Below are 25,553 nucleotides of genomic sequence, written 5' to 3'. Positions count from 1 at the left end.
TGCCTAACTATACGCAGAAAAAACTCTGTATTTTTGTAAAACACCAGCCGGTGAATGCTATTGTTTGGACTTTGACGGTATGGAGCACCTTGACAGCTTAACAGGTACTAAATGGTACAAATGCACTACAGTCCACTGAAGAATCACATATTTCTGAACAGCAGCAGGACCCAACAGTGCAGCACCACAAAAAAAAAAAAATCCAGGGATTAAACCCTAAATTGCACCCTGTCACACAATTCTGAGCAGTAGAAGATTTGTGGAGCAAAACAAAAAAAAAAACTCAATTGGGCTGATAAATGAGGAGATAAGATGCTTCAGAGAGTTCAGGCAGCTTGGAGATCTGTATGAGGCAGCTGACAGCTATCTGCCCCTCTCTGCTGCAATGCTCAATAACGTGAATAGGAGGTTTAGCGATCAATGATCCTTCTCAGTGTAACAGCACAGCACTCTGCACTCCTGTCTTTCCCTAATGCTGATGTGACTAGCAGTTGCAGTGTAACGCTGTGGTATGAGCTATTCACACACACGCAGTCCTATCCTCTCCATCTGAGTGCATAGATGAAATGAAGAGAGGGAAGATGGCCGCCGATTATATAGGGGCTGTGACATCACAGGGGTCAGTGAACACTGATAGGCTGCATCTCACATGTGATTCAGGGTCAGCCCGCCTACCTTCATTCCCGCCGATATTTCCCGCCCTCCCATAATCCCCCGCCCCATGTACTCACATGTGGATACGCCATCTTCGGTCTCCAATAGCCTGGAATGCTGTAAAATGGAGTTTAATTAAGCGATTCCCGCGATCGAATCGCGGCGATATTCGCAATCGTTGCGAATCGAATTTTTCATGAAATTCGTAACGAATTTGTGTTCGTCAACTTCTATTCGCTCATCTCTAGCTGTGATATTTATATTATCCATACTCTGTGCCATTTTTTCTGTGTGCTGCTGAATCATTTTATTTATTAGTTTTTTTACATGCATTCAATAAGGTTTATTTAATTTTTGTATTACTTTGGCTGTTGGTTGACTGTTTATAGGTATTAATCATTGTCATGCTGAAAGACCCAGCCACGTTTCATCTTCAATGCCCTTGCTAATGGAAGGAGGTTATGACTCAAAATCTAATGATACATTGCCCCATTCATTCTTTTCTTTACACGGATTAGTCGTCCTGGTCCCTTTGCTGAAAAACAACCCCAAAACTTGATGTTTCCACCCCCATGCTTCACAGTAGGTATGGTTTTCTTTGGATGCAACTCAACATTATTTCCCCTCCAAACACGACGAGTTGAGTTTTTAGCTATAGGAGCTTGTCGGAAGGTGGACAGCCAAGGCTTCCCCTACGGCCACAATCACTAGTCAATTAAAGACTAAAGAGTCAGTAAGGACCTCGTATGAGTAATACCACTGAACTTTACAGTTATAACAGCAACAAAAACAACAATAACAGGCATTTATAAAGCACTTCTCTCCCAGTGGGATCTAAAGCGCTTTACAGGTAAATACAAACTAGGGGAGAAAGTGAGAGTTATCTAAAGGATTATGAGAAAAGAGGGGGCCTGTATTATTTTCAGTGGTAGAGAGTTCCAGAATGTTGGAGCAGTATGACAGAAAGCGCTGGAGACTGATTTTGTTTGTAATCTGGGTACTGAAAGAAGAGACAGATGTGTAGAACCAAGGGGGGAGCTTGTATGTAGGGTGATAATAGCTTTTTCAGGTAACATGGTCCTTGGTCCTTTATGGTTTTGAATGACATCAAACCTATCATAAAGGGGTACTCCACCCTTAGACATCTTATTCCCTATCTAAAGGATAGAGGATAAGGTGTCTGATCACGGGGGTCTGGACGCTGAGAGCCCCACGATCTTTGTGAGGGCTCCCCAACATTCTTAACATTATGTTCAGAATGCTGGGTTCAGGCGGCCATGGTCATGACATTATGCCACGCTCCCTCATGATGTCAAGTCACGGCCCCTCAATTCATGTCTACGGGTGGGGGCGGGACAGCCATCATGCCCCCTCCCATAGACGTGCATAGAGGGGCGTGGCAAGACATCATGATCACGGGCACCCGAACCTAGCATTCTGAACAGAATGTTCAGAACGTCGGGGTGCCCGCATGGAGATTGCGGGGGTCCCAGCGTCCAGACATCCAAAATCAGACATCTTATCCCCTATACTTGGGATTGGGGATAATATGTCTACGGGCGGAGTACCCCTTTAAATTTTTTTTTCTCCTATATGCCTGGGCTGCCAGAATAAAAATTTAAAAAACCTTGACTTACTTTACACCACTCCCCCGATGCGGCTGGAATTTGTGACCCGTCTTCCTGCTTTTGATACCCAACACATCACACTGCGCTCAGCTTATTGCCTGCCTCAGGTATGTCCCACCTCAGCCTGGGAAAGGGTGGCAGTGTGATGTAACAGGCTCGGGCACCAGGAAGAAGGCAGATTTTGTCATAGCAGAGTTCTGATGTTTAACTGATAAAACACTCTTAAATTTTGTTGTTCAGTGGAGCTTAGTAACTCTGAACCTCCGGGTTCTTCTGCAGATTGGTTTGCCATAAGATTGTCAAGGTTATCCTTTGTCCTCTGATCAACAGCAGATCATTTAAAAAAACATTTAAACATTAAAAAAAAAAGATCAACTGCACTCGTGGGGGCTCAGGAGGTTTTCTACACACAAGATCTTGTTTTTGGCTAAAAAAAAAGTTGCGTTTGGCAAAGCAGTATGTGTAAACCTGAACCTACCAACTGGGGGAGTGTATTATATATATAAATATCAATAGGGAACAACTGCATTTATATGGAACTACACGTAGAATCAAATATCAAGATAGAAGTCAGTGAGGGATAAGTGGTAGAGACTGTATGTAAATTAAGAGTATTGTTTACATGGGGGATACGTCAGTTTGTCATGACCTGAGTGTTTGGAAACTAATATTCTACTTGTAAATTTTCCAATGTAAAACCCAGTATTACAAAAAAAATTAAGAGTATAAAAAAAAAAAGTGGTCAACTTTTTATTGCCAATTCAGCCAATGTATCTGTAACTTGCACATTAAAGAGGTATTTCGGCCATAGACATCTTATCCCTTTCCTAAAGATAGGAGATAAGTACAGCACCCGGCACTCTATGCTGGGCTGCTACTCCAGTCTCAGAAACCTTTGTGTTTCCGGGGCTGGAGACATGACGTCACCCCACGCCCCGTTGTGACGGCCATCATGCCCCCTCCCATATACACGAATGGAGGGGGTGTGGTGTGACATCAAGTCTCCAGTCACGGAAACACATAGGTTTCCGAGACTGGAGCAGCAGCCCGGCATATAATGCAGGTACTGCACAGAGATCACGGGGGGCCCCCCATGATTAGACATCTTATCCCCTCTCTATGGTGCTGTACCCTGCTTCATCAACGGGAAGGGCAAAATCAGCTGCAGGACCTACTATTGATTGATACAATATTGAATATAGATATTGTGACTGACGCAACATTCCAAGGTCAGCACAATCACTTGGATTTGGGGGTGCTCAGCCCTCCCCCTCCCCCCCCTCCATACCCTTTTGTAGTAAGCTCATTCTTTTGGAGGCAGAATTTCCGCATCACAATATCCGCCACTAAAATGACTAATATAATCCAGGTGTCGTGAACAATATTATCTAAAACCGATGAGTGGAGATTTGTTCAGCACTAAAGAATCCGTGTAATATGAGGACATAATTTCATGTTACACAAGCCCTAGTTCACTAAAAGGTGACCATTTGTTTTACTATTATGTCTTGGATTCGATCCAAATCCATGTGTTATGAGATGAGATTCAGTTTAAGGTGTGGTTCTGTAAAGTCTACAAGGTTGGTAGATACATTATATCTTAATCTATATATATATATATATATATATATATATATATATATATATATATATATATATATAGCTAAATGTGTGTATGTGTGTGTGTGTGTGTGTGTATGTTCCAGCATCACGTCCAAACGGCTAAAGATATTAACATGAATCTTAGCCACATGTTACTTGGCCACATGTTACTACAACAAACATAAGATAGGTGATTTAACCCTTACTCACCCCCATTTGCCAGGGTTAGGGATTTTGTTTAAAGTCCCATGGGAAATATATGTTACTGCATAACGGGATAGGAGGTCGCGATAGGAGGTCGTGATAGAAGGTTGGGATAGGAGGATGAGATAGAAGGACGGGATAGAAGGTCGGGATAGGAGGTTGAGATAGGAGGACGGGATAGGAGAATGGGATAGGAAGTCAGAATAGGAGGTCTGTCACGATTCGGCTGGCTGGAGGTGGATCCTCTGTGCCAGAGAGGGATTGACGTGGACCGTGTTGGTGGACTGGTTCTAAGTTGCTACTGGTATTCACCAGAGCCCACCGCAAAGCGGGATGGTCTTGCAGCGGCGGTAGCAACCAGGTCGTATCCACCAGCAACGGCTCAACCTCTCTGACTGCTGAAGATAGGCGCGGTACAAGGGAGTAGACAAGAGCAAGGTCGGACGTAGCAGAAGGTCAGGGCAGGCAGCAAGGATCGTAGTCAGGGGCAACGGCAGGAGGTCTGGAACACAGGCTAGGAACACACAGGGAAATGCTTTCACTGGCACAAAGGCAACAAGATCCGGCGAGGGAGTGCAGGGGAAGTGAGGTATAAGTAGGGAGTGCACAGGTGAACATACTGATTAAGCCTGCTGCGCCAATCAGTGGCGCAGCGGGCCTTTAAATTGCAGAGACCCGGCGCGCGCGCGCCCTAAGGAGCGGGGCCGCGCGCGCCGGGACAAGACAGACAGGGAACGGGTCAGGTACGGGAGCCGGGATGCGCATCGCGAGCGGGCGCCTACCGCATCGCGAATCGCATCCCGGCTGAGAGTGATATTGCAGCGCACCCGGTCAGCAGGTCTGACCGGGGCGCTGCGAATGAGAGGGTGCTGCGAGCGCTCCGGGGAGGAGCGGGGAGCCGGAGCGCTCGGCGTAACAAGGTCGAGATAGGAGGTCGAGATAGGAGGAAGGGATAGGAGTACGGGATAGGAAGTCGGGATAGGGGGTCGAGATAGGAGGACGGGATAGGAGGACGGGATAGGAGGACCAGATAGGAGGTCAGGATAGGAGGTCGGGATAGGAGGATGGGATAGGAGGTCGGGATAGGAGGTCTGCATATGAGGTCAGGATATGGGGTTGGGATATGACAACAATATATGAGGATGGGATATGAAGTCAAAAGCTTCCTATGTTGATTTTCCTCCACATCAAGTATTATGAAGGAAAAACCGGGCAACACCGGGTACTCAGCTAGTTATTTTATAAATGAAGATGATGTAATGAAAACAGATCTGGCTGAAGCTCTGCTAAGTAAAGGGTGGACAGCCATGAATACAGTATATGAAGTGTTAGGCTGAAGGGACTCTGGGGGTCTACCTTTTATATACAGAACATGTATGCACTCACTTTTCACTACATTATAATCTTTGCTGTTAATATTGTACAACTCTAATTGGGGTTGTTTTCTGCTTTTCTGCTCAACTTTTGGGGTCTATTATTTTGTTAGAGCAGTGTTTGCCAAAGTGGGCAATACCGACCCTGGGGAGTGCTGGAACAATCTAGGGGGTGCCAGGGCTTGCTCTGCCTATAGGCAAGACAGGCAGCTGCCCAGAGCGCCCTCTTGATAGGTGGGGGGGGGGGGCTGCTCTGCTTGCTGCAGGAAAGTTAGACAACCAGCATCTGAACCACTTGCTCAGCCCGCAGCATGAGGAGCAGGTTTGTTACAGTGTGTCACCCCAGTAGTAAGCTAATTACATGAGTGGGGCAATTGCAAGACAAAAACCTCCATGGAAAGTGGACTCCAGGCACTGAAGGACCAGACAATGTGGAGACAGTAAAACATTTATTCCCAGTATGCAGCTCATTTCGCGCATGTGCGCTTCATCAGGCATGTGGACAGGGAAACAGGAAGCACTTATATACACACCAAACACAAAAGACAAAGGATTAACCCCTCATTTTCAGGACAATCATCCAATCGGGGAATAACAGGAAATAACAAAGATTAACCCTGAGCTGTCCTTGGTTAACCAATGGCTAACCCCAAAACAGCAAAAAAAGTGCACCTTATAAAGGTGCAAGAGTGCACTAGCTGTAAACCTCAAAAATTGCACTGTCCAATAAATAGCATACAGTAAATTAAAAAACACACACAAAATGAGTAAAAACTAGAGACAATATCAATAAAATGCATAAAATTGTTAAAAAATTATTACATCAGCGGGTGTTCTCAATGGTTTTGTTTAATCCATTCGGAAATAAAGTGCATAATTTGAAGATCCAAAATGATTCCCTCCAACCAGAGTTCTATCTATTGGCCTGGGGAACCCGTGATGCTGACAACCGGGAGGCAGCACCACCATTACGGACACACCTCAATGCCTATATAACTTGTTGTGTCTTGGGAAACTCAACAACCAAAGGTGAGCAGCTTATTCATTGAATCATCGTCTGCATCACCTTTCACATTGCAATACTACTCTATGGGAAGCTCTGTTCTCTTTTTTTCTTCACATTGTCTTCACTACAGTAGCTTTAGATGAGGAAGCCGGGAACTACCGGTGCCAGCAGAGTATACATAATACTTTCTGAATAAGGTTTTTAGGCGGCCAGTACAGATATGTTTTACTACTTTTAACTTATCTTATGCATACTATTCTATAACCTCAAGGGCCTTGTGGTGTATTGCAGTATTGTATATTATTGTATATTATAGTAAATTTCTATTATTAATTATATAATTATTAAACTCATTATACTTTCTTGCACATATATTCTATTTTACCCAGTCTTAATAAATCCTGTCTGAACTGCCATCTTTTTACTAGATTACCCCTATTAAATACATACCAACCCCCTAGGTTTTTCAAGGGGAGCAATAGTTTTGGGGCTTCTGGTCTCGAGGTATTGTGCTATGTATAGGCCTGGTTTCTTATGTTATCTTCCATATTGCAGAGAAATTTGCTTCTTTTTTTGGTTTCGAGTCTGAATCTGAAGTGGGCCACAGACTTGTTGGTCTTAGTTTTGATATCTCAGTGGCCCTTATCTAAGAATTCCAGAGATGGAAGGATGCGGTCCATCAAGCATTTATTCAAAATGCCCTCAGATTTTGTGCAATAGTCTGCATTATCTTTGAATAGAGTTAGACAAAGATTAATTCTTAAGCTTCATGGAATCGTTTCCCACACCATGGATCAGCGGTGTATTCCACATCAGCACAACAACACTGACCACCTTCACTGCCGCTAAAGGGCCGTTCCGCAATGGACCTTGTGGTCTGAGAAAGTCTTAGAGGTAGGCCTGTCAGATTCATCAGGCACCCTGGGAGTAGTAATGGAAAGCAGAGGTTGGGGGCAGAGTAGACCTGGCAGCCTACCTAATGCTGTCACATGATCACCCCATATACCTGACCACAAGTTTTGAAACTAACCGTGTTTCACTTTTGTGGACTTTTGTCTTTTTATCTCCTGTTCGTTTGTCTTTGCAACTTGAACAAATACTGTAGATAAAGCATATTACCTTAAGCAATGAGTAATTATTAACCTTTTTTTGGAAATTATAAACACATCAAAGTAGAAATATGTATTGTTTCCAGATTTGTGGCTTCTGAAGACAGTTTTAAAGTTGTTGAACACTACTACAAGAGTTCCAGGCAAAATCCAGGCAAATTTTGCAAAATACTTCAATTTATCTTTTTGGTTTCTGTTGCTTAATCTGCTCTCCCACACTTCTTATGTCCCAAGATTATTTGTATAGGAGAAAAAACTGGTTTCTTCCGTAGACTGACTCCCGACTCTGTTAGCTGATGCTGATACCTGACTATGATCCCTGACTTTATTACTTGACTCTGACTCCTGACTGATACCTATGTCTTGCCACTGATGTCAGAATCTTACCTGACACTGACCATAGACTTTGATTCCTGACTCTAATACTTGACTTTGATATCTGACTCTATTACCTGACTTTAATATCTGTAAAATGTAGAGAGAAAAAAATAGAGAGACCCCGCTGCACCCCTAGTGAAGCCTGTCAGAGATAAGCAGAGCAGGATGAGGTATAAATCATTGCCCTTACCGAATGGTATTGCGCTAAGAGCACAACACCTACAGTAGAATGTGGAGAGAATACGTCTGATGAGCAGCCACAGAATCAACCCGGTCCGGGGATCACCATGTCCGGTATGATAGCTATGCAGAAGATTCCAAAGTTATCCTGTATAATGGTGCATCAATCAGACCAAGGTGTAGGTAACAGGTAGATTTATTAATAAAAACAACGCGTTTCGACCCTGGACTAGGGTCTTCATCAGGATAACCTGATGAAGACCCTGGTGCAGGGTCAAAACATGTTGTTCTTATTAATAAATCTACCTGATTGATGCACCATTATAGAAGATAAATTTTGAATCTTCTGCATATTTGACTTTGATATCTGACTCTGACACCTGACACCTGACGGATTTTTATATCAGCAACCTGTGGCCATTGATCATTTATTTACCTTGTTTGCAGTTCTTGTTACAACAATGCCACACCTTCACTTCTAAGGTCCTTATGGGTTAACTATCTGGCCGGCTTACAAGGATCTAGTTACAGTTTCATAGGTAACAGAGGGCATTGGTTTATGCAGTGTAAATCACAAGTGCAGAAGAGTTGGATCATCCTGAACATTCGTGGGAGCTAAAAACAAAATATAACTGTGACCACTGCAGGATTTAAGGTGAGATAAAATAGGTCTATGGATATTACCCTCAATGTACTATATGAGGGTGATAGTTCAGCAACTAAATATTGACGGGTAGTTGTTGCTGCTGCTGCTGAAGAACGCCAGTCCACCTATAGCTAAACAGACCGTGCAAAATTGTGGAGTAACACGTCCAACAACAATGGTTTCTGCATGGCTTCACATACAGATGAAGCAGAGCTCAATATGTAATGTCAAATTATTGTTAATGCTATATGTAGCATAATATGTAGAACCAAAATAACACATCATAATGTCATTGTGGGTTATACAGTATGATAAACTCAGCTCCTCCGTATACATACAATCATTCTCATATTGGTCTTTCCATAGAAACATTTCCTGGCACCATGAACATCCCTGATCCCATCACATTGGTTATATCTATTATTTTATGCCTTTTTGTTGCCCTATTTTTATATGGACGAAAAAGAAATGTGCATTATAATCTGCCGCCTGGACCAAGACCATTACCAATCATTGGAAATCTGCACATTCTAGACCTGAAGAAACCACATCATACATTTCATCAGGTAACACTCAGATTGTACAACTATTTTATCCTAAAGGGTTCCTGTTCTGTCCTATGGATGGCCTTTTTTGCTTATATAGTGCAGAATAGGATATTATTAGAGACTAATGTAGAGGTTTTTATGTGTGCCTTGTGCCCATCTCTTTTTGCTAATGTGGCAGGCAAGGGATATGCTCCACTTTGATTTACATATGTACAATGATATGGGTTCTGTAATGCAGCTTTTATATCAAATAAATCTGAGGGTCAGGCGTTCGATCACTCTAGCTGGTCATCTAATTAGTGTTACGCCGAGCGCTCCGGGTCCCTGCTCCTCCCCGGAGCGCTCACGGCGTCTCTCTCCCTGCAGCGCCCCGGTCGGTCCCGCTGACCGGGAGCGCTGCACTGATATGGCCGTCGGGGATGCGATTCGCACAGCGGGACGCGCCCGCTCACGAATCGCATCCCAAGTCACTTACCCGTCCCGGTCCCCTGCTGTCATGTGCTGGCGCGCGCGGCTCCGCTCTCTAGGGCGCGCGCGCGCCAGCTCTCTGAGACTTAAAGGGCCAGTGCACCAATGATTGGTGCCTGGCCCAATTAGCTTAATTGGCTTCCACCTGCTTCCTGGCTATATCACATCACTTCCCCTGCACTCCCTTGCCGGATCTTGTTGCCTTGTGCCAGTGAAAGCGTTTAGTGTTGTCCAAAGCCTGTGTTACCTGAACTCCTGCTATCCATCTTGACTACGAACCTTGCCGCCTGCCCCGACCTTCTGCTACGTCTGACCTTGCCTCTGCCTAGTCCTTCTGTCCCACGCCTTCTCAGCAGTCAGCGAGGTTGAGCCGTTGCTAGTGGATACGACCTGGTTGCTACTGCCGCAGCAAGACCATCCCGCTTTGCGGCGGGCTCTGGTGAACACCAGTAGCCTCTTAGAACCGGTCCACCAGCACGGTCCACGCCAATCCCTCGCTGACACAGAGGATCCACCACCTGTAAGCCGAATCGTGACAATTAGGCTACTGGTGCTGGAGATTACACAGGTTAATTCATCAGTGGGTTGTGGGACATGTCAAATTATGTGCAGTTTAGGTGCATTGTATAATTTAGAGAAATATAGCCAAATCTAACAATAAAGAACTCTTACAGAGTCTGTTCCCCAATACTGGCTCATAGCAAATGTGGTGGCAAAAATTCAAAAGGGGACCAAAAAGTGCTTATTCGGTGTATCCCAATAAAAATAAGTGTATAACTCCATATCACATGGGTTTTTGGGGGATCGGTCATATCAAACTAACCTGATCAGTTTTATGAGGAGCTGAGCTCAAGACTGGACCCTGGACTCTGGACTGGGGGGAGAAATCGCTGGATGTTTTATATCTTGATTTTTCCACAGCATTTGATATGGTGCCACATAAAAGATTGGGACATAAAATGAGAATGTTTGGGCTGGGGGAGAATGTGTGTGAGTGACTGTTTCTAATGGGGTATCTTTTTAAGATATTTATTGATGACTTTGTAGAGTGATTGTATAGCAAAGTATCAGATGACTCTCTAAAGAGCAGATGGCTCTAAGAGACAAAGGGGGGGGGGATAATGTTGAGGAATTCAGACTTGGAATAACATACTTTAAAATTAAAAGGGGTTTCTAGAGAGAACCTGAGGGAGAGCTTGTTGATAAGTTATCATGACGAGAAGATCACTGGCAAAGTCGACATGTGTATGAGAACCGAACGTGAAGCCTTTCTTGATGTCATCTTGGAAAAGCACCCATGGCATTGGTCCATAGCCAAAATAAAAAGAGGTGAGAACAAGTGGGCACCCCATTTTTATGGGTAATGATTAAGAAAAAATACAATTTACTCTTACTATTTGGCTGGGGATTAATGCAGAATAAAGATGGCAAAAATCAGTTGTGAAGGAAGCTAAACTTTTGTAGAGTAAGGGACATGTAGTCCGAGGCCAAGCTATCAAAATCCTTCTTGGAATATGTGCCAATAGGAATTAAAGTAGTGGAGGAATCGCAGGCATACAAAATGGAAATAAGGACTCTAATGGTATTATGTTTGCCTTCCCTATTTTTCAAAAAAGCCTGCTTGGAGAGTTTCAGGAGAAGTGTACCCAACCAGATGGCCAACAGCTTTGGTGAGGCTCCTACGGTGCAGAGAAAAATGTGAAGTGGTAGATGGAGGGGTAAAACACTCTCTATAAATCAACTTAACCCATTTTATAAAGACATTTCTTGAGTTTATGGAGAACTATTTGAGGAATTCAGGAGGGTCATTAACACAAATCCCTTTAGTGGTCGAGGGTAAGATTAAGGTCACAAGTGATGATCAAGGGATCCTCGGCAAATGTCCTCAGTTCCTCTAGTGTTCTCAAGTAATCTTTAATCTGTTAGAAGAATATAAACAGGCATGGGTGTATACAGAGTGACCAATATTACCTTAAACAAAGAGAAGTATCAGAACTGTGTTGTGCCAAGAGAGTGCAAGGAATATTCTATTGGTTTGCAAATGACATTCCCTTTCATATGCTCCATATGCCATCCAATATGGTGGACTTCTGCCTTTAGTTTAGCAAGATTTCTCTGGGCTTAAGGCTTGCTTCAGGGCCTGCTGGATGGTATAAGTTGGGTAGAAGCGAGGCACCAGGGCAGAATTAGAGTCCTCACTGTCAGCTTAAGTATAAGTCTCTCAGTGTCAGAGTTGTCCTCATGGTGCCATCTTAGCTTGCTGAGCAGGGCCTTGAGTCTTCTATTTCGAGAATTTATCCCGACTGCTGCCTGACTTTACTAGATCAAGTGAGTCCCAAGAGGATCTCTGCTGTTGTCTCTTCCAATCTTGACCATTATCCTGTCTGCGGTCAGTCTCTGCCCCCAAAATTCTTTGCACTTTAACAAATGCTGTTTCCAGTGTCTTTTATTAGAACACAGTATGTTGACCATAGAAACCCAGAGAAAAACATTAAACCATATACCTTACTGTATAACACAGTTTTACCCTTCTTTACAGCTCTCTAAGAAGTATGGACCAGTGTACACAATAAAACTAGGAGAAGAGAAAGTTGTTGTGCTTTGCGGATACGATGCAGTGAAGGAAGCCCTTGTCAATCATGCTGAGGAATTTTCTGGAAGACCAAAGGTGCCACTTTTTCATGAAATAATAAAAGGACATGGTAAATATCACACTATTAACATTGACAGATGAATTGATTTTTATTGCTTGTTTATTTCAATTCTGAATAAAAAAATACATAAAAGCAACAAAAAGTACTCTCAGCCCCAATGTCCCTTTCAAGCCTTTCAATGAAAACAAAGAGATGAGTAAACTTTTAGAAAGTTCTGTTCTGTTAGGCTAGGTTTCCACGCAGTTTTTTTTTTCTGGCAGTTTTTGGATATCTGCCACTGCAGTTCTTGAGCCAAAAGTCAGAAGTGAATCAATAAGAAAGAAGGAGAAGTCCTTCCTCTATTTTTCCTATTAATTCTGGATAAACTTCTGGATTTGGCTCAAAAATTGCAGTGGCAGTTTTCCAAAAACTGCCAGAATAAACCTGTGTGGGAACCTAGCCTTATGGTGACATGTATGGGTATGGTCAGATGGTTGGATGGTACCCGATGACAAACTAATAGGTTGATTAACACCTTAAGGACCAGGCCCATTTTGGCCTAAGGACCAGACCAATTTTACTTTTGCATTTCCGTCTTTACCTCCTTGCCTTCTAAAAATCATAACTCTTTTATATTTCCATCCACATACCCATATGAGGGCTTGTTTTTGCATCACCAATTGTACTTTGTAATTACATCACTTAGTTTACCATAAAATGTACAGCACAACCAAACAAATATTATTTATGTGGGAAAATTGAAAAGAAAACTGCAATTTAGTAATTTTTGGAAGGTTTTGTTTTCTCGCTGTACACTTTCTGGTAAAAATTACATGTTTTCTATATTCTGTGGGTCAATAGGATTAAAATGATACCCATGTTATATGCTTTTCTATAATTGTACCGCTTAAAAAAAATCTCAAACCATTTTAATAAAATTAGTATGTTTGAAATTGCCCTGTTTTGACCAACTATAACTTTCTAATTTTTCTGTATATGGGGCAGTATGGGGCTAAATTTTTTACACCATGATCTGTAGTTTATATCAGTACCACTTATGCATAGGTTTTACTTTTTATACATTTTTATAACATTTTTTTTTAATAAAATGTGACAAAAAAGCAGCAATTTTAAACATTTTATATTTTTTACGTTTATGCTGTTCACAGTACGGGATAATTAACTATATATTTTAATAGTTCAGACTTTTACACAAGCGGCAATACCAAATATGTGTATTAATTATTGTTGTTTATGCTTTTTTGGGGGTAAAATGGGAAAAACGGACATTTTACTTTTTTATTGGGGGAGGGGATTTTTCAATTTTTTTACTTTTTTATTTTAATTTTTTTTACTTTTTCTTTTACAATTTTATGTCCCCATAGAGGACTATTCATAGCAATCATTTGATTGCGAATACTGTTCAGTGCTATGTATAGGACATAGCACTGATCAGTATTATCGGTGATCTTCTGCTCTGGTCTGCTCAATCTCAGACCAGAGCATAAGACCCCAGAGGAGACGGCTGGAGCCAGGTGAGGGGACCTCAGGCTGCAATGCTGGATGATTGAATCCCTGCGGCAGCGATGCGGGCGATCCAATCATATATTTAAAGTACTGCACTGCCGCAGATGCCGTGATCTGTATTGATCACGGCATTTGAGGGGTTAATGGCGGACATCCATGTGATCGCGGATGTCTGCCCTTACCGGCGGGTCCCTGGCTGCTGATAGCAGCATGGACCTGCGGCACATGATGCGAGCACCGGTCCGATGCTTGCGGTCATGGCGGAGCATAAATGTACGTCATGGTGCGTTAAGTACCACGGCACTATGACGTACATTTAGGTCCATTGTCGTTAAGGGGTTAAAAACAACCTGCAAAAGCAGATTTTTATGCTTGTTTATGCTTTTAAAAACAAATGTTCAAAAATGATAAAATTTTTGAGAATTGCCAAAGTTTAAATATACACATATGTATTGGGAAAAGCAATGACTTATTTCAAGTGGTCTAAAATGATTCCTGTTTTTGAGTAGTAACAGGTTTTTTGCCTAAGAGAGAAGAACCCCCCAAAAAATTATTCCCATTTTGGGGTGTGCCAACAGGATAGACATCCTAGAAAGGGCACAGAAGTGACACAGAACCCTCTATGCGGCTTTTTCCCAATTAATTAATGTCACTCATAACTTCCAATTAAACACATTTTGCACTGATAGAACAGATGCAGAACACTTTCTGCTGCTTAACTACAATTAGTATATATATATATATATATATATATAAATATATATTATATATGTGTGGTCCTCCTACTGTTATTCACTGTTCACTGTCCCTCAAAGAGATCTGCACCTAACACTTGCTATTACTAACATGGCTGAAGCTATGTGCATAGGCTTTTTACAGTTCAATATTTATTTTATTTTAACATTGAAATAGAGAAAATTTTAATTTCATATCTATAACACAAAAAAATAAAGATAAATAGAAAAAGAAAGAATGACAAATCTCCAACTCTCTTAACATTTTTCATTTAGTTCAGTGCCTTGCAAAAGATTCACCCCCCTTAATTTTTTTCATATTATGGTGCCTCACAACCTGGAATTAACATGGATTGTTTGAGGATTTTGATCATTTAATTTACAGAACATATTCACAACTTTGATGATGTTTTTATTTATTTATTTATTGTGAAGCAAACAACAAATAGGACAAAACAGAAAAAATCAACGTGCATAACTATTCACCCCACTAAAGTCAATACCGCACTTTGTAGAGCCACCTTCTGTGGCAATCACAGCTCCAAGTTGCTTTGGATAAGTCTCTATGAGCTTGCCACATCTTACCACTAGGATTTTTGCCCATTCGTCCTTGAAAAACTGCTCCAGCTCCTTCAAGTTGGATGGTTTGCGCTTGTGAACAGCAATCTTTAAGTCTGACCATAGATTATCAATTGGATTGAGATCTGGGCTTTGACTAGGCCATTTTAACACATTTACATGTTTTCCTTTTAACCACTCAAGTGTTGCTTTAGCAGTGTGTTTGGGGTCATTGTCCTGCTGGAAGGTGAACCTCCGACCTAGCCTCAAATCATGCACAGAGTGGTACAGGTTTTGCTCAAGAATATCCCTGTATTAAGCACCATCCATCTTTCCCTCAACTCAGATCAGTTTCCCAGACCCGGCTGCTGAAAAACATTCCCACAGCATAGTAACATACATAGTAACATAGTTCATAAGGTTGAAAAAAGACCAGAGTCCCTACTGAGCTGATCCAGAGGAAGGCAAAAAAAAACTCATAGTCGAGGTAAAAATTACTTCCAGACTCCAAATATGGCATCAGAATATATCCTGGATCAACGTCTGTCCCTATAGATCTAGAATTCATAACCTATCATGTTATACTCCAAAAATGCATCCAGACCCCTTTTTAAATTATTTTACCGCGTTAACCATGACCACCTCCTCAGGCAGAGAATTCAACAATTTCACTGCTCTTACAGTAAAGAACCCCCATCTGTGCTGGTGTAGAAACCTTCTTTCCTCTAAATGTGGAGGATGTCCCCTTGTTATAGATACAGTCCTGGGTATAAATAGATCATGGGAGAGATCTCTGTACGGTCCCCTGATATATTTATACATAGTTATTAGGGCTCCTCTAAGCCTTCTTTTTTCTAAACTAAATAACCCTAATTCTGATAATCTTTCTGGGTACTGTAGTACTCCCATTCCCTGTATTACCCTGGTTGCCCATCTTTGAACCCTCTCCAGCTCCACTATATCTTTCTTGTACACTGGTGCCCAGTACTGTACACAGTATTCTATGTGTGGTCTGACTGGTAATTTGTACAGCGGTAGAATTATTTCCTTATCATGGGCATCTATGCCCCTATTGATGCACCCCATGATTTTATTTGCCTTGGCAGCAGCTGACCGACACTGGTCACTACAACTAAATTTACTATTAACTAAGACTCCCAAGTCCTTTTCCATGTCAGTCATCCCAAGTGTTCTCCCATTTAATACATAATCCCAGCCCGGATTTTTCTCCCCCTTGTGCATTACCTTATATTTATCAGTGTTGAACCTAATCTGCCAATTCCCAGCCCAAACCTCCAACCTATCCAGATCCATTTGTAACAGTGCACTTTCCTCTATAGTGTTTACCGCTTTACAGAGTTTAGTATCATCTGCAAAGATTGCTACTTTACTTTTCAACTCCTCTACAAGGTCATTAATTAATATAATAAATAAAACAGGACCCAAGACTGACCCATGTGGTTCCCACTAGTAACAGTCACCCAATTAGAATAAGTACCATTAATAACCACCCTCTGTTTCCTATCACTGAGCCAGGTACTTACCCACTTGCACACGTTTTCCTCAGTCCAAGCATTGTCATTTTATGTGCCAACCTTTTATGTGGAACTGTATCAAATGCTTTGGAAAAACCCAGATATACGACATCCAGCGATTGCCCCTGGTCCAGTCTTGTGCTCATCTCCTCATAAAAGCTGATCAGGTTAGTTTGACAGGACCGATCCCTCATAAAGCCATGCTGATATGGAGTCATACATTTATTTTTATCAAGATGGCATGATGCTGCCACCACAATGTTTCACTGTGGGGATGGTGATCTTCGGGTGATGTGATGTGTTGGGTTTTCGCCAGACAGAGTTTTCTTTGATGGCCGAAAAGTTCAATTTTAGTCTCATCAGACCAGAGTACCTTCCTCCATACATCTTGGGAGTCCCCAACATGCCTTTCGCAAACTCAAAAAGTGCCTTTTTTGTTTTTAGCTGAAAGTAATGGCTTTTTTCTTGCCACTCTGCCATAAATCCCATCTCTATAGAGTGTATGGCTTATTGTCGTCCTATGTACAGATACTCCAGTTTCTGCTGTGGAATTCTGCAGCTCCTCCAGGGTTACCTTAGGTCTCTGTGCTGCCTCTCTGATTAATGCTCTCCTTGCTGGTCCGTGAGTTTTGGTGGGTGGCCATCTCTTGGCAGGTTTGCTGTTGTGCCATGTTCTTTCCATTTGGTTATGATAGATTTGATGGTGCTGCTGGGGATCATCAATTATTTGGATATTTTTTTATAACCTACTTTTTTTATAACTGTACTTCTCAACAATATTGACCCTTACTTGTTTGGAGAGTTCCTTGGTCTTCATGAAATTGTTTGGTAATTGATGCCTCTTGCTTAGGTGTTGCAGCCTCTAAAGTTTGTATATGTAATGACAGATCATGTGACCCTTAGATTGCACACAAGTGGACATAATTTCACTAATTATGTGACTTCTGAAGGTAATTGGTTGCACCAGAGCTTTTTATGGGCTTCCTAACAACATAAAACATAACAACACGAAAACATATGCACATGCCAATTTTCTGTTTTCTATTTCTAAACAATAGTTTTATTTATATATTTTTCTCATTTCAATTCACAAACACTATTGTGTTCTGAGCCATCACATAAAATTCAGATTACCAAAACCTTGAACTTAAGGCTGTAATGTACCAAAATACGAAAAAAGTCAAGGGGGGTGAATATTTTTGTAAAGCACTGTATATATTTAATTTGCAAAGCATTTTCAAACAGATACTACATTTCTTGAAAGACAAACAGACAGAACAGACAAAGGAAAACATGATAGTATGGGGCAAGGTTATAGAGTTAAAGGGGTACTCCGGCGCTAAGACATCTTATCCCCTATCCAAAGGATAGGGGATAAAATGCCTGATTGCAGGGGGTCCCGCCGCTGGGGACCCCATGATCTTGCATGCAGCACCCCGTTACAACTAGTCCCAGGAGCATGTTCGCTCCGGGTCTGAATACTGAAGATCACGGGGCCGGAGCATTGTGACGTCACGGCCTCGCCCCCAAGGGGATAAAATGTCTTAGCGCCGGAGTACCCCTTTAAATATCAAATAAAGACATAAAAGTAAAAGCTAATATGAGAAAAAAAGAAGAAAATCCATTCCTGAAAGGCAACTTATTCTCTAAATGTCACCCATACAGACCATCTTTTATTAAAGCATACAGAAACTTCATACTTGACCAAACCGTCCAAAATCTGAGTTCTGGCCTAAATTCATGTTTAGCAAATTTAGAACCAAACTCGGGTTGGACGGGTCCGGTTCCCTCATCTATAGTCTTTTATGGTTATTTCTATAAATCTGTCCATTTTTACCTTTTGTTGCAGTATGCTATGGTTGTCACAAGATGACGGCAAGATGAAAAAAGTGGTTTCTATAAGCAAATTTGCTTTGGGACTTTGTAGATTTTAATGGCAAGGTAAAGGTAGACTAGTTCTCTGGGATTGTGGGGCTATATATGCATATATGCATATATGAATACAGCATATATGAATACAGAGGAATAAATTAAAAGTGAGTAAAAAAATAGTATTTATGATGTATTTTGATTATATAATATTATAACTATAATGGGAAATTAATATAGATATAATGGGACAAAAAATAAGGTATAACAGAGAATAAAAACAAAAAGGAAGAAAAGAAAAAAATAAAGGATAAAAAGTTAAAATAAATAGGTAAAAAATGAAAAAAAAAGTAAAGAATCTGTGTATTGGGAATGTACATAGAAATAGAAAATAGTACAGATAAAGATGTGTTTCACTTGTTTTGGGCTAGAGGAATTGTCTACCTTTAAAGGGGTACTCCAGTGCAAAACATCTTATCCCCTTTCAAAAGGATAGGGGATAAGATGTTAGATCACGAGGGGGCGCTGCTGGGGACCCCGGGATCTCCGGGCCAGCTGCAGCGGCATCTGGAACACGGAAAGTAGTACGTAGCCGTCATGTCTCCTCCAATAGACTTGAATGGAGGGGGCGTGGCGGCTGTAGTCGCCAGTCATCCGGCATGGAGCAGAGTTTGTTCCATGCACAGATGACCGGGGTGCCGCGCTGGCGATCGCGGGGGTCCCCAGAGGCGGGACTCCCGCGATCTAACATCTTATCCCATATCTGTTTGATAGGGGATAAGATGTTTTGCGCCGGAGTAACCCATTAACTTGTCAATATTTCCTCTAATTTTGTGCGAAAAGGTCACATACTAGACTAAGATTCTCAGATAGAAAAAATCAGATAAATTAAATCAGCTTCCCATGTACATTGTAGATTTTACTTCTTTTAACTCTATAATATTACTATAGGAGAAAGCACCAACTGGACCACTGATGGATCAGTTTTAAAAAAAAGCCCATAATCCGACAAACTGGAATGTAATTTTTTAACTTTTTTGAAAAATTTCGGAACCAATCCCATCATAAATAAAGTACAGCACCCGCTTCATAACATCAGGTATAAACATTTTATTTACACTGCTGAAAAAAATAAAGGGAACACTAAGATAACAGATCCTTGATCTGAATGAATTAACTAATCGTATGAAATACTTTAGTCTTTACATAGTTGAATGTGCTGACAACAAAATTACACAAAAATTATCAATGGAAATCAGATTTATCAACCCATGGAGGTCTGGATATGGAGTCACACTCAAAATCAAAGTGGAAAACCACACTACAGGCTTATCCAACTTTCACGTAATGTCCATAAAACCAGTCACAATGAGGCTCAGTAGTGTGTGTGGCCTCCACGTGCCCGTATGACCTCCCTACAACACCTGGGCATGCTCCTGATGAGGTGGTGGATGGTCTCCTGAGGGATGTCCTCCCAGACCTGGACTAAAGCATCTGCCAACTCGTGGACAGTCTGTGGTGCAATGTGGCGTTGGTGGATGGAGAGAGACATGATGTCCCAGATGTGCCCAATCAAATTCAGGTCTGGGGAACGGGCGGGCCAGTCCATAGCATCAATGCCTTCCTCTTGCAGGAACTGCTGACACACTCCAGCCACATGAGGTCTAGCATTGTCTTGCATTAGGAGGAACCCAGGGCCAACAGCACCAGCATATGGTCTCACAAGGGGTCTGAGGATTTCATCTTGGTACCTAATGGCAGTCAGGATACCTCTGGCAAGCACATTTTTGTGTATTGGATCTGTAGGATGCTCTGAATTAAAGGGGTACTCTGCTTGAAATATCTTATCCCCTATCCAAATGATAGAGGATAAGACATTAGATTGCAGGGGGCCCCGCCGCTGAGTTCGTGAAGTCACACCATGCCCCCCCCATTCATGTCTATGGGAGGGGGCATGATGGCTGGTACATAGCCGTCACGCCTCTTCCCATAGACGTGAATGGAGGGGTCATGGTGGCTGGCATCGCCAGTCATCAGGCATGGAGCAGAGTCCGCTCCATGCACCGGATGATGAGTGCCGCAGTGGAGATCGCAGGGGTCCCCAGCGGTGGGACCCGGGTTTAGACATCTTATCCCCTATCCTTTGGATAGGGGATAAGATTTTTTCAGCGAAGTACCTCTTTAAAGGGGTACTCCGGTGGAAAACATTTTTATTTTGGTCTTTATTAGTAAACTGGTGCCAGAAAGTTAAACAGATTTGTAAATTACTTCTATTAAAAAATATTTACTGTTCCAGTACTTTTTAACAGCTGTATGCTACTGAGGAAATTCTGTTCTTTTTGAATTTCTTTTTTGTCTTGTCCACAGTACTCTCTGCTGACAGCTCTGCCTGTGTCGGAAACTGTCCAGAGTAGCATAGGTTTGCTTTGGGGATTTTCTCCTGCTCTGGACAGTTCCTGATACGGACATCAGGTGTCAGCAGAGAGCACTGTGGACAAGACAAAAAAGAAATTGAAAAAGAGCAGAATTTCCTCTGTAGCATACAACTGCTAAAAAGTACTGGAAGGGTAAAGATTTTTTAATAGAAGTAATTTACAAATCTGTTTAACTTTCTTGCACCAGTTAATAAAAAAAAAAAAAAAAAAAAAGTTTTCCACCGGAGTACCCCTTTAACTACAGAAAAAAGAAATCTTTGTAACTATATTGTATGTCTATTTTTGTGCCATCAAAAGAACACTTGGGGTAGATTTATCAAAACCTGTCAAGAGGAAAAGTTGCTGAGTTGCCCATAGCAACCAATCAGATCGCTTCTTTCATATTCCAGAGGCCTTTTCAAAAAAGAAAAAAGCGATCTGATTGGTTGCTATGGGCAACTCAGCAACTTTTCCTCTAGACAGGTTTTGATAAATCTCCCCCTATGTGTTCTTTTGAGGTTTACTGTAAATTCACACTGTGTGGCACCCCAGTTTAGTTACTTGGCTGAGCCCCCTCGATTTTCATATAATATATTTTTGTACCTTCATTATGTTCTCAGGAGTTATTTTTGCTTATGATGAAAACTGGAAAATGATGAGACGGTTCACTCTGTCAGCACTAAGAGATTTCGGAATGGGGAAAGGAGCTATTGAAAGAAAGATTTCTGAAGAAAGTGATTTTCTAGTAAAGAGGATCAGATGCTACAAAGGTTGGTGAATGGTTCTTTCATACGTTGTTGTAGCCCGCCGCTGTCTACTGCTCCCCCACTATACCATCTTTGCCTCCCGTGGTATGCACCTGCACTTTCTGCAATAAAGAGCTATCTTTGCTGAATCCTCACGGGTCCTGGGTGAGTTGCTCCCGTCTCTTTCTTCTTAAATTGTATTTACATGCTGGACTTTACCTTTTGTATGAGCACCAACCGCACCAGGACACACACCTCCTAGCGCTTTCATTATACAAGGTGTTGCCGCACCTGTTTACCCGTCCATGCTATATACCAGTGCCGGACCAGTATCTCTTTGTTTGTACATACTCTGTTGTGTGTGTTGCTTCTTGAATTGAAATTGCAATCACTATAAATATTAGTAGTAATTTAAGGTGTACTCTGCTGCTCAGCGTTTGGAACAAACTGTTCCGAACGCTGGCGCCGGGAGAGCTTGTGATGTCATAGCCCCGCCCCCTCATGCCATCACGCCCCGACCCAACAATGCAAGTCTATTACAGGGGGCATGACAGCAGTCAGGGAAGATGTGCATTGTTCACACATTTTTTTGTCAACTTTTGAGGACTATGTGGATAAGTGACGTCATTTATTTCCCATTGAAAATGCAGCAGGTGGTCAGGCAAAATGGAAATGAATGGATCATAAGGAAAAAGACGGCTTAAGGGTACGTTCCCACACGGCATATTTTGCTGCATATTTGCTGCGTATTTGGTGCTGCGTATTTTCCTACCCATTGACTTCAACAGAGAAAATAAAATACGCAGCAGCAAATACGCAGCAAATACGCCGTGTGGGAATGTACCCTTACTGAGAAAAAAAAAAACTTTAATAAAAAGTAATATTTGCACTTGGGGGGCAGGTTTGGTCTTATTTGTTTGTTTGTTAACTTATAATCACTATAAGAGCACTCTCATATAAATCCCTTCCCCAACTGGATGTCACTATTGAATTATTGAATGATATTATCATAAAAGTCACCTCAACATATTTCTGGATCAGGCCGGGATCTCATCCCTATTCAATTGAAGGCATATTTATTTTTTTGCTAATTCTGGACAAGGAGAACATACAAACATCCTGCCCAGGTGGTACTTGGCAGATAAAGTGAAAAAATACAGTTCCATAAGGCAATACGGTAGTACTAGCCACTAAACTGAATCCTAAATGTAATACTAACAAGGTTAGACTAGTAGACTAGAGGACCTGATGATTGTCTAATGGCCATAGGTACTTACATGACCAAAATGTAGTCATAACAGGGCCCATAAGGTCTAGTAGAAGACAACCCCATCAAAATGTGACCATTGAGCAGATCCTGAAAAGGTACCCAAGCTACGTGAAAGGTGGATTTAGGCTGTATGATTGACCTCCTGAATCACCTCATCCAAAAATTACAGGGTGTGTATTAACTCCTTACGCTCTCTGCTTATAAGGAAAATGGATATTCCAAATAAATTATATATTGATTCACATATACAATATGTCTACTTTATGGTTGCATCATACAGTTGACATGTTTTTACTTTTGGAAGACATCAGAGGGCTTCAAAGTATAGCAGCAATTTTCCACATTTTCAAAATCGAAATTTTTCAGGGACCAGTTCAGTTTTGAAGTGGATTTGAAGGGCCTTCTTATTAGAAATACCCCATAAATGACCCCATTATAAAAACCGCACCCCTCAAAGTATTCAAAATGACATTCAAAATGTTTGTTAACCCTTTAGGTTTCTCAGAGGAATAGCAACAAATTGAAGGAGAAAATTCAAAATCTTTATTTTTTACACTGGCATGTTCTTGTAGACCCAGTTTTTGAATTTTTATAAGGGGTAAAAGGAGAGAAATCTTCCTAAAATGTGTAACCCAATTTCTCTCGAGTAAGGAAATACCTCATATGTGTATGTCAAGGGCTCTGTGGGTGCACTAGAGGGCTCAGAAGGGAAGGAGCAACAGTAGGATTTTGGAGAGTGAGTTTTTCTGAAATTGTTTTTGGGGGGCATGTCACATTTAAGAAGCCCCTATGGTGCCAGTACAGCAACAACAAAAAAAAACACATGGCATATTATTTTGGAAACTACACCCCTCAAGGAATGTAAAAAGGAGTACAGTGGACCTTAACACCCCACAGGTATTTGACGACTTTTAGTTAAAGTTGGATGTGTAAATAAAAAATTTTTCTTCACTAAATTCCCCCCCCAAATTTTACATTTTTACAAGGGGTTAAAGGAGAAAAGGCCCCCCAAAATTTGTAACCCCATCTCTTCTGAGTATGGAAATACCCTATATGTGGACGTCAAGTGCTCTGCTGGCACACTGCAATGCTCAGAAGAAAATGAGTCACATTTGGCTTTTGGAAAGCAAATTTTGCAGAAATGTTTTTTTGGGTGCATGTCGCAGTTAGGAAGCCCCTATGGTGCCAGAACAGAAAAAAAAAAAAAAGAGCAACACATGGCATACTATTTTGGAAACTACACCCCTCAACGTAACAAGGGGTACAGTGAGTCTTAACACCCCAAAGGTGTTTGACGACTTTGGATGTGTAAATTATTTTTTATTTTATTTTTTCACTAAAATGCTGGTTTTCCCCAAATTTTACATTTTTACAAGGGGTAATAGGGGAAAATGCCCCCCAAAATGTGTTACCCCGTCTCTTCTGAGTATGGAAATACCCCATGTGTGGACGTCAAGTGCACTGCGGGCGCACTACAATGCTCAGAAGAGAAGGAGTCACATTTGCAAATTTTGCTGAAATGGGGGGGGGGGATATCACATTTAGGAAGCCCCTATGGTGCTAGAAGTGTAAAAAAAATTACACCAAAATGCTGGGGTTACCCCAAATTTTTCATTTTCACAAGTGGTATTAGGAGAAAATGTCACCATAAATTTGTAAGTACATTTCTTTGGTGTAAGGACATACCTCATGTCTGGGCGTAAACAGCTCTGCGGGTGCACACCGATCACGGAAGAGCAGAAGCGCAGTCAGGGGCCTTGAGCTTCTACATAGCTACCTATGGATCCTGAACAGTAGGACCCCCCTCAAGGAGCGTTACATGGGGTGCACTAAGTTACTAAAGTGGGGTACAGTGGAACGTAAAATCATAAAAAAGTTATGTTCCCAGAATGATGACCCAGAGCATAGCCAAAACTAAAAAATATGCCCACCCCAAACCCTATGCTCTGAATCATCATTCTGGGAACGTGATGTGTGTGGCCATCCCTAACCTGTTGCCTCAAATATGTACCCCCCTCAGGTGGAAAGAGAGCGCTGCACATTTGAGGCAACATAAAAAAGTCCCCGATTATAGTGACTCAATGACCCATGACCCATTTTTTGAAAAAATACCCCCAGAGGTCTTATAAAAAAAAGAGTTTTTTGGGCAATTTAGTGGTTTTATGGGATTAACATTTGGAATGTACTCTAGACTTGGTACATTGGGGTCAAGTTATGGAAAATGAAAATGAAAAAGGAAAATGTTGTACTGAATGGAAGTGTGATACTCTCTGAAGCAGTTTTTAATGCAGAGGCCCGGATGATCTTGGCAAGTGTCACATTGAGTGGTGGTATCCTTCCGTATCCCCCTTTTGTAACACATTCTTGAATCTTTTCTGGGATCATCCCTTCTTTCCTCACCTCGAAAGTGTTGGCCTGTGGCGATCCTGGCACCTATAACTTTATGTGTGTGTGTGGCTTATAAATCACAC

At 41.7% G+C, this 25,553-nt stretch overlaps 3 protein-coding genes across 8 annotated transcripts in view; 2 read left to right on the top strand and 1 right to left on the bottom strand.

The window, feature by feature from the left end:
• The window catches only part of LOC130361225 (serine/threonine-protein kinase SBK1-like), a 613,716-nt gene that overhangs the window by 419,364 nt on the left and 168,799 nt on the right, over positions 1–25,553 (bottom strand). The gene's annotated exons all lie outside the window — the stretch shown is intronic.
• The window catches only part of LOC130360957 (uncharacterized), a 95,106-nt gene that overhangs the window by 43,210 nt on the left and 26,343 nt on the right, over positions 1–25,553 (top strand). The window contains exons 11-14 of the mRNA XM_056563513.1: positions 6,371–6,490; positions 9,147–9,346; positions 12,336–12,498; positions 21,687–21,836. Coding sequence (XP_056419488.1) covers positions 6,371–6,490; positions 9,147–9,346; positions 12,336–12,498; positions 21,687–21,836 — 633 coding nt within the window. The remainder of the gene's footprint in view (positions 1–6,370; positions 6,491–9,146; positions 9,347–12,335; positions 12,499–21,686; positions 21,837–25,553) is intronic.
• On the top strand, positions 8,707–22,124 carry LOC130361224 (cytochrome P450 2H2-like). The gene is made up of 4 exons (XM_056563967.1): positions 8,707–8,789; positions 9,147–9,346; positions 12,336–12,498; positions 21,687–22,124. Exons 2-4 carry the CDS (start codon positions 9,164–9,166, stop codon positions 21,842–21,844), a joined length of 504 nt encoding a protein of 167 aa, XP_056419942.1. The 5' UTR covers positions 8,707–8,789; positions 9,147–9,163; the 3' UTR covers positions 21,845–22,124.

Source organism: Hyla sarda, chromosome 3, assembly GCF_029499605.1.
Source record: "Hyla sarda isolate aHylSar1 chromosome 3, aHylSar1.hap1, whole genome shotgun sequence".
In the NCBI taxonomy this organism is placed as follows: Eukaryota; Metazoa; Chordata; class Amphibia; order Anura; family Hylidae; genus Hyla; species Hyla sarda.
This window is presented reverse-complemented; position numbering and strand designations above follow the sequence as displayed.

What these genes read in the sequence shown, in the direction of transcription:
- LOC130361224 (XM_056563967.1), top strand. Translation starts at nt 9,164, where the DNA reads ATGAACATCCCTGATCCCATCACATTGGTTATATCTATTATTTTATGC. An exon ending in CACATCATACATTTCATCAG is followed by an intron (nt 9,347 to 12,335) that starts GTAACACTCAGA and finishes CCTTCTTTACAG; the next exon opens with CTCTCTAAGAAGTATGGACC. An exon ending in TGAAATAATAAAAGGACATG is followed by an intron (nt 12,499 to 21,686) that starts GTAAATATCACA and finishes TTATGTTCTCAG; the next exon opens with GAGTTATTTTTGCTTATGAT.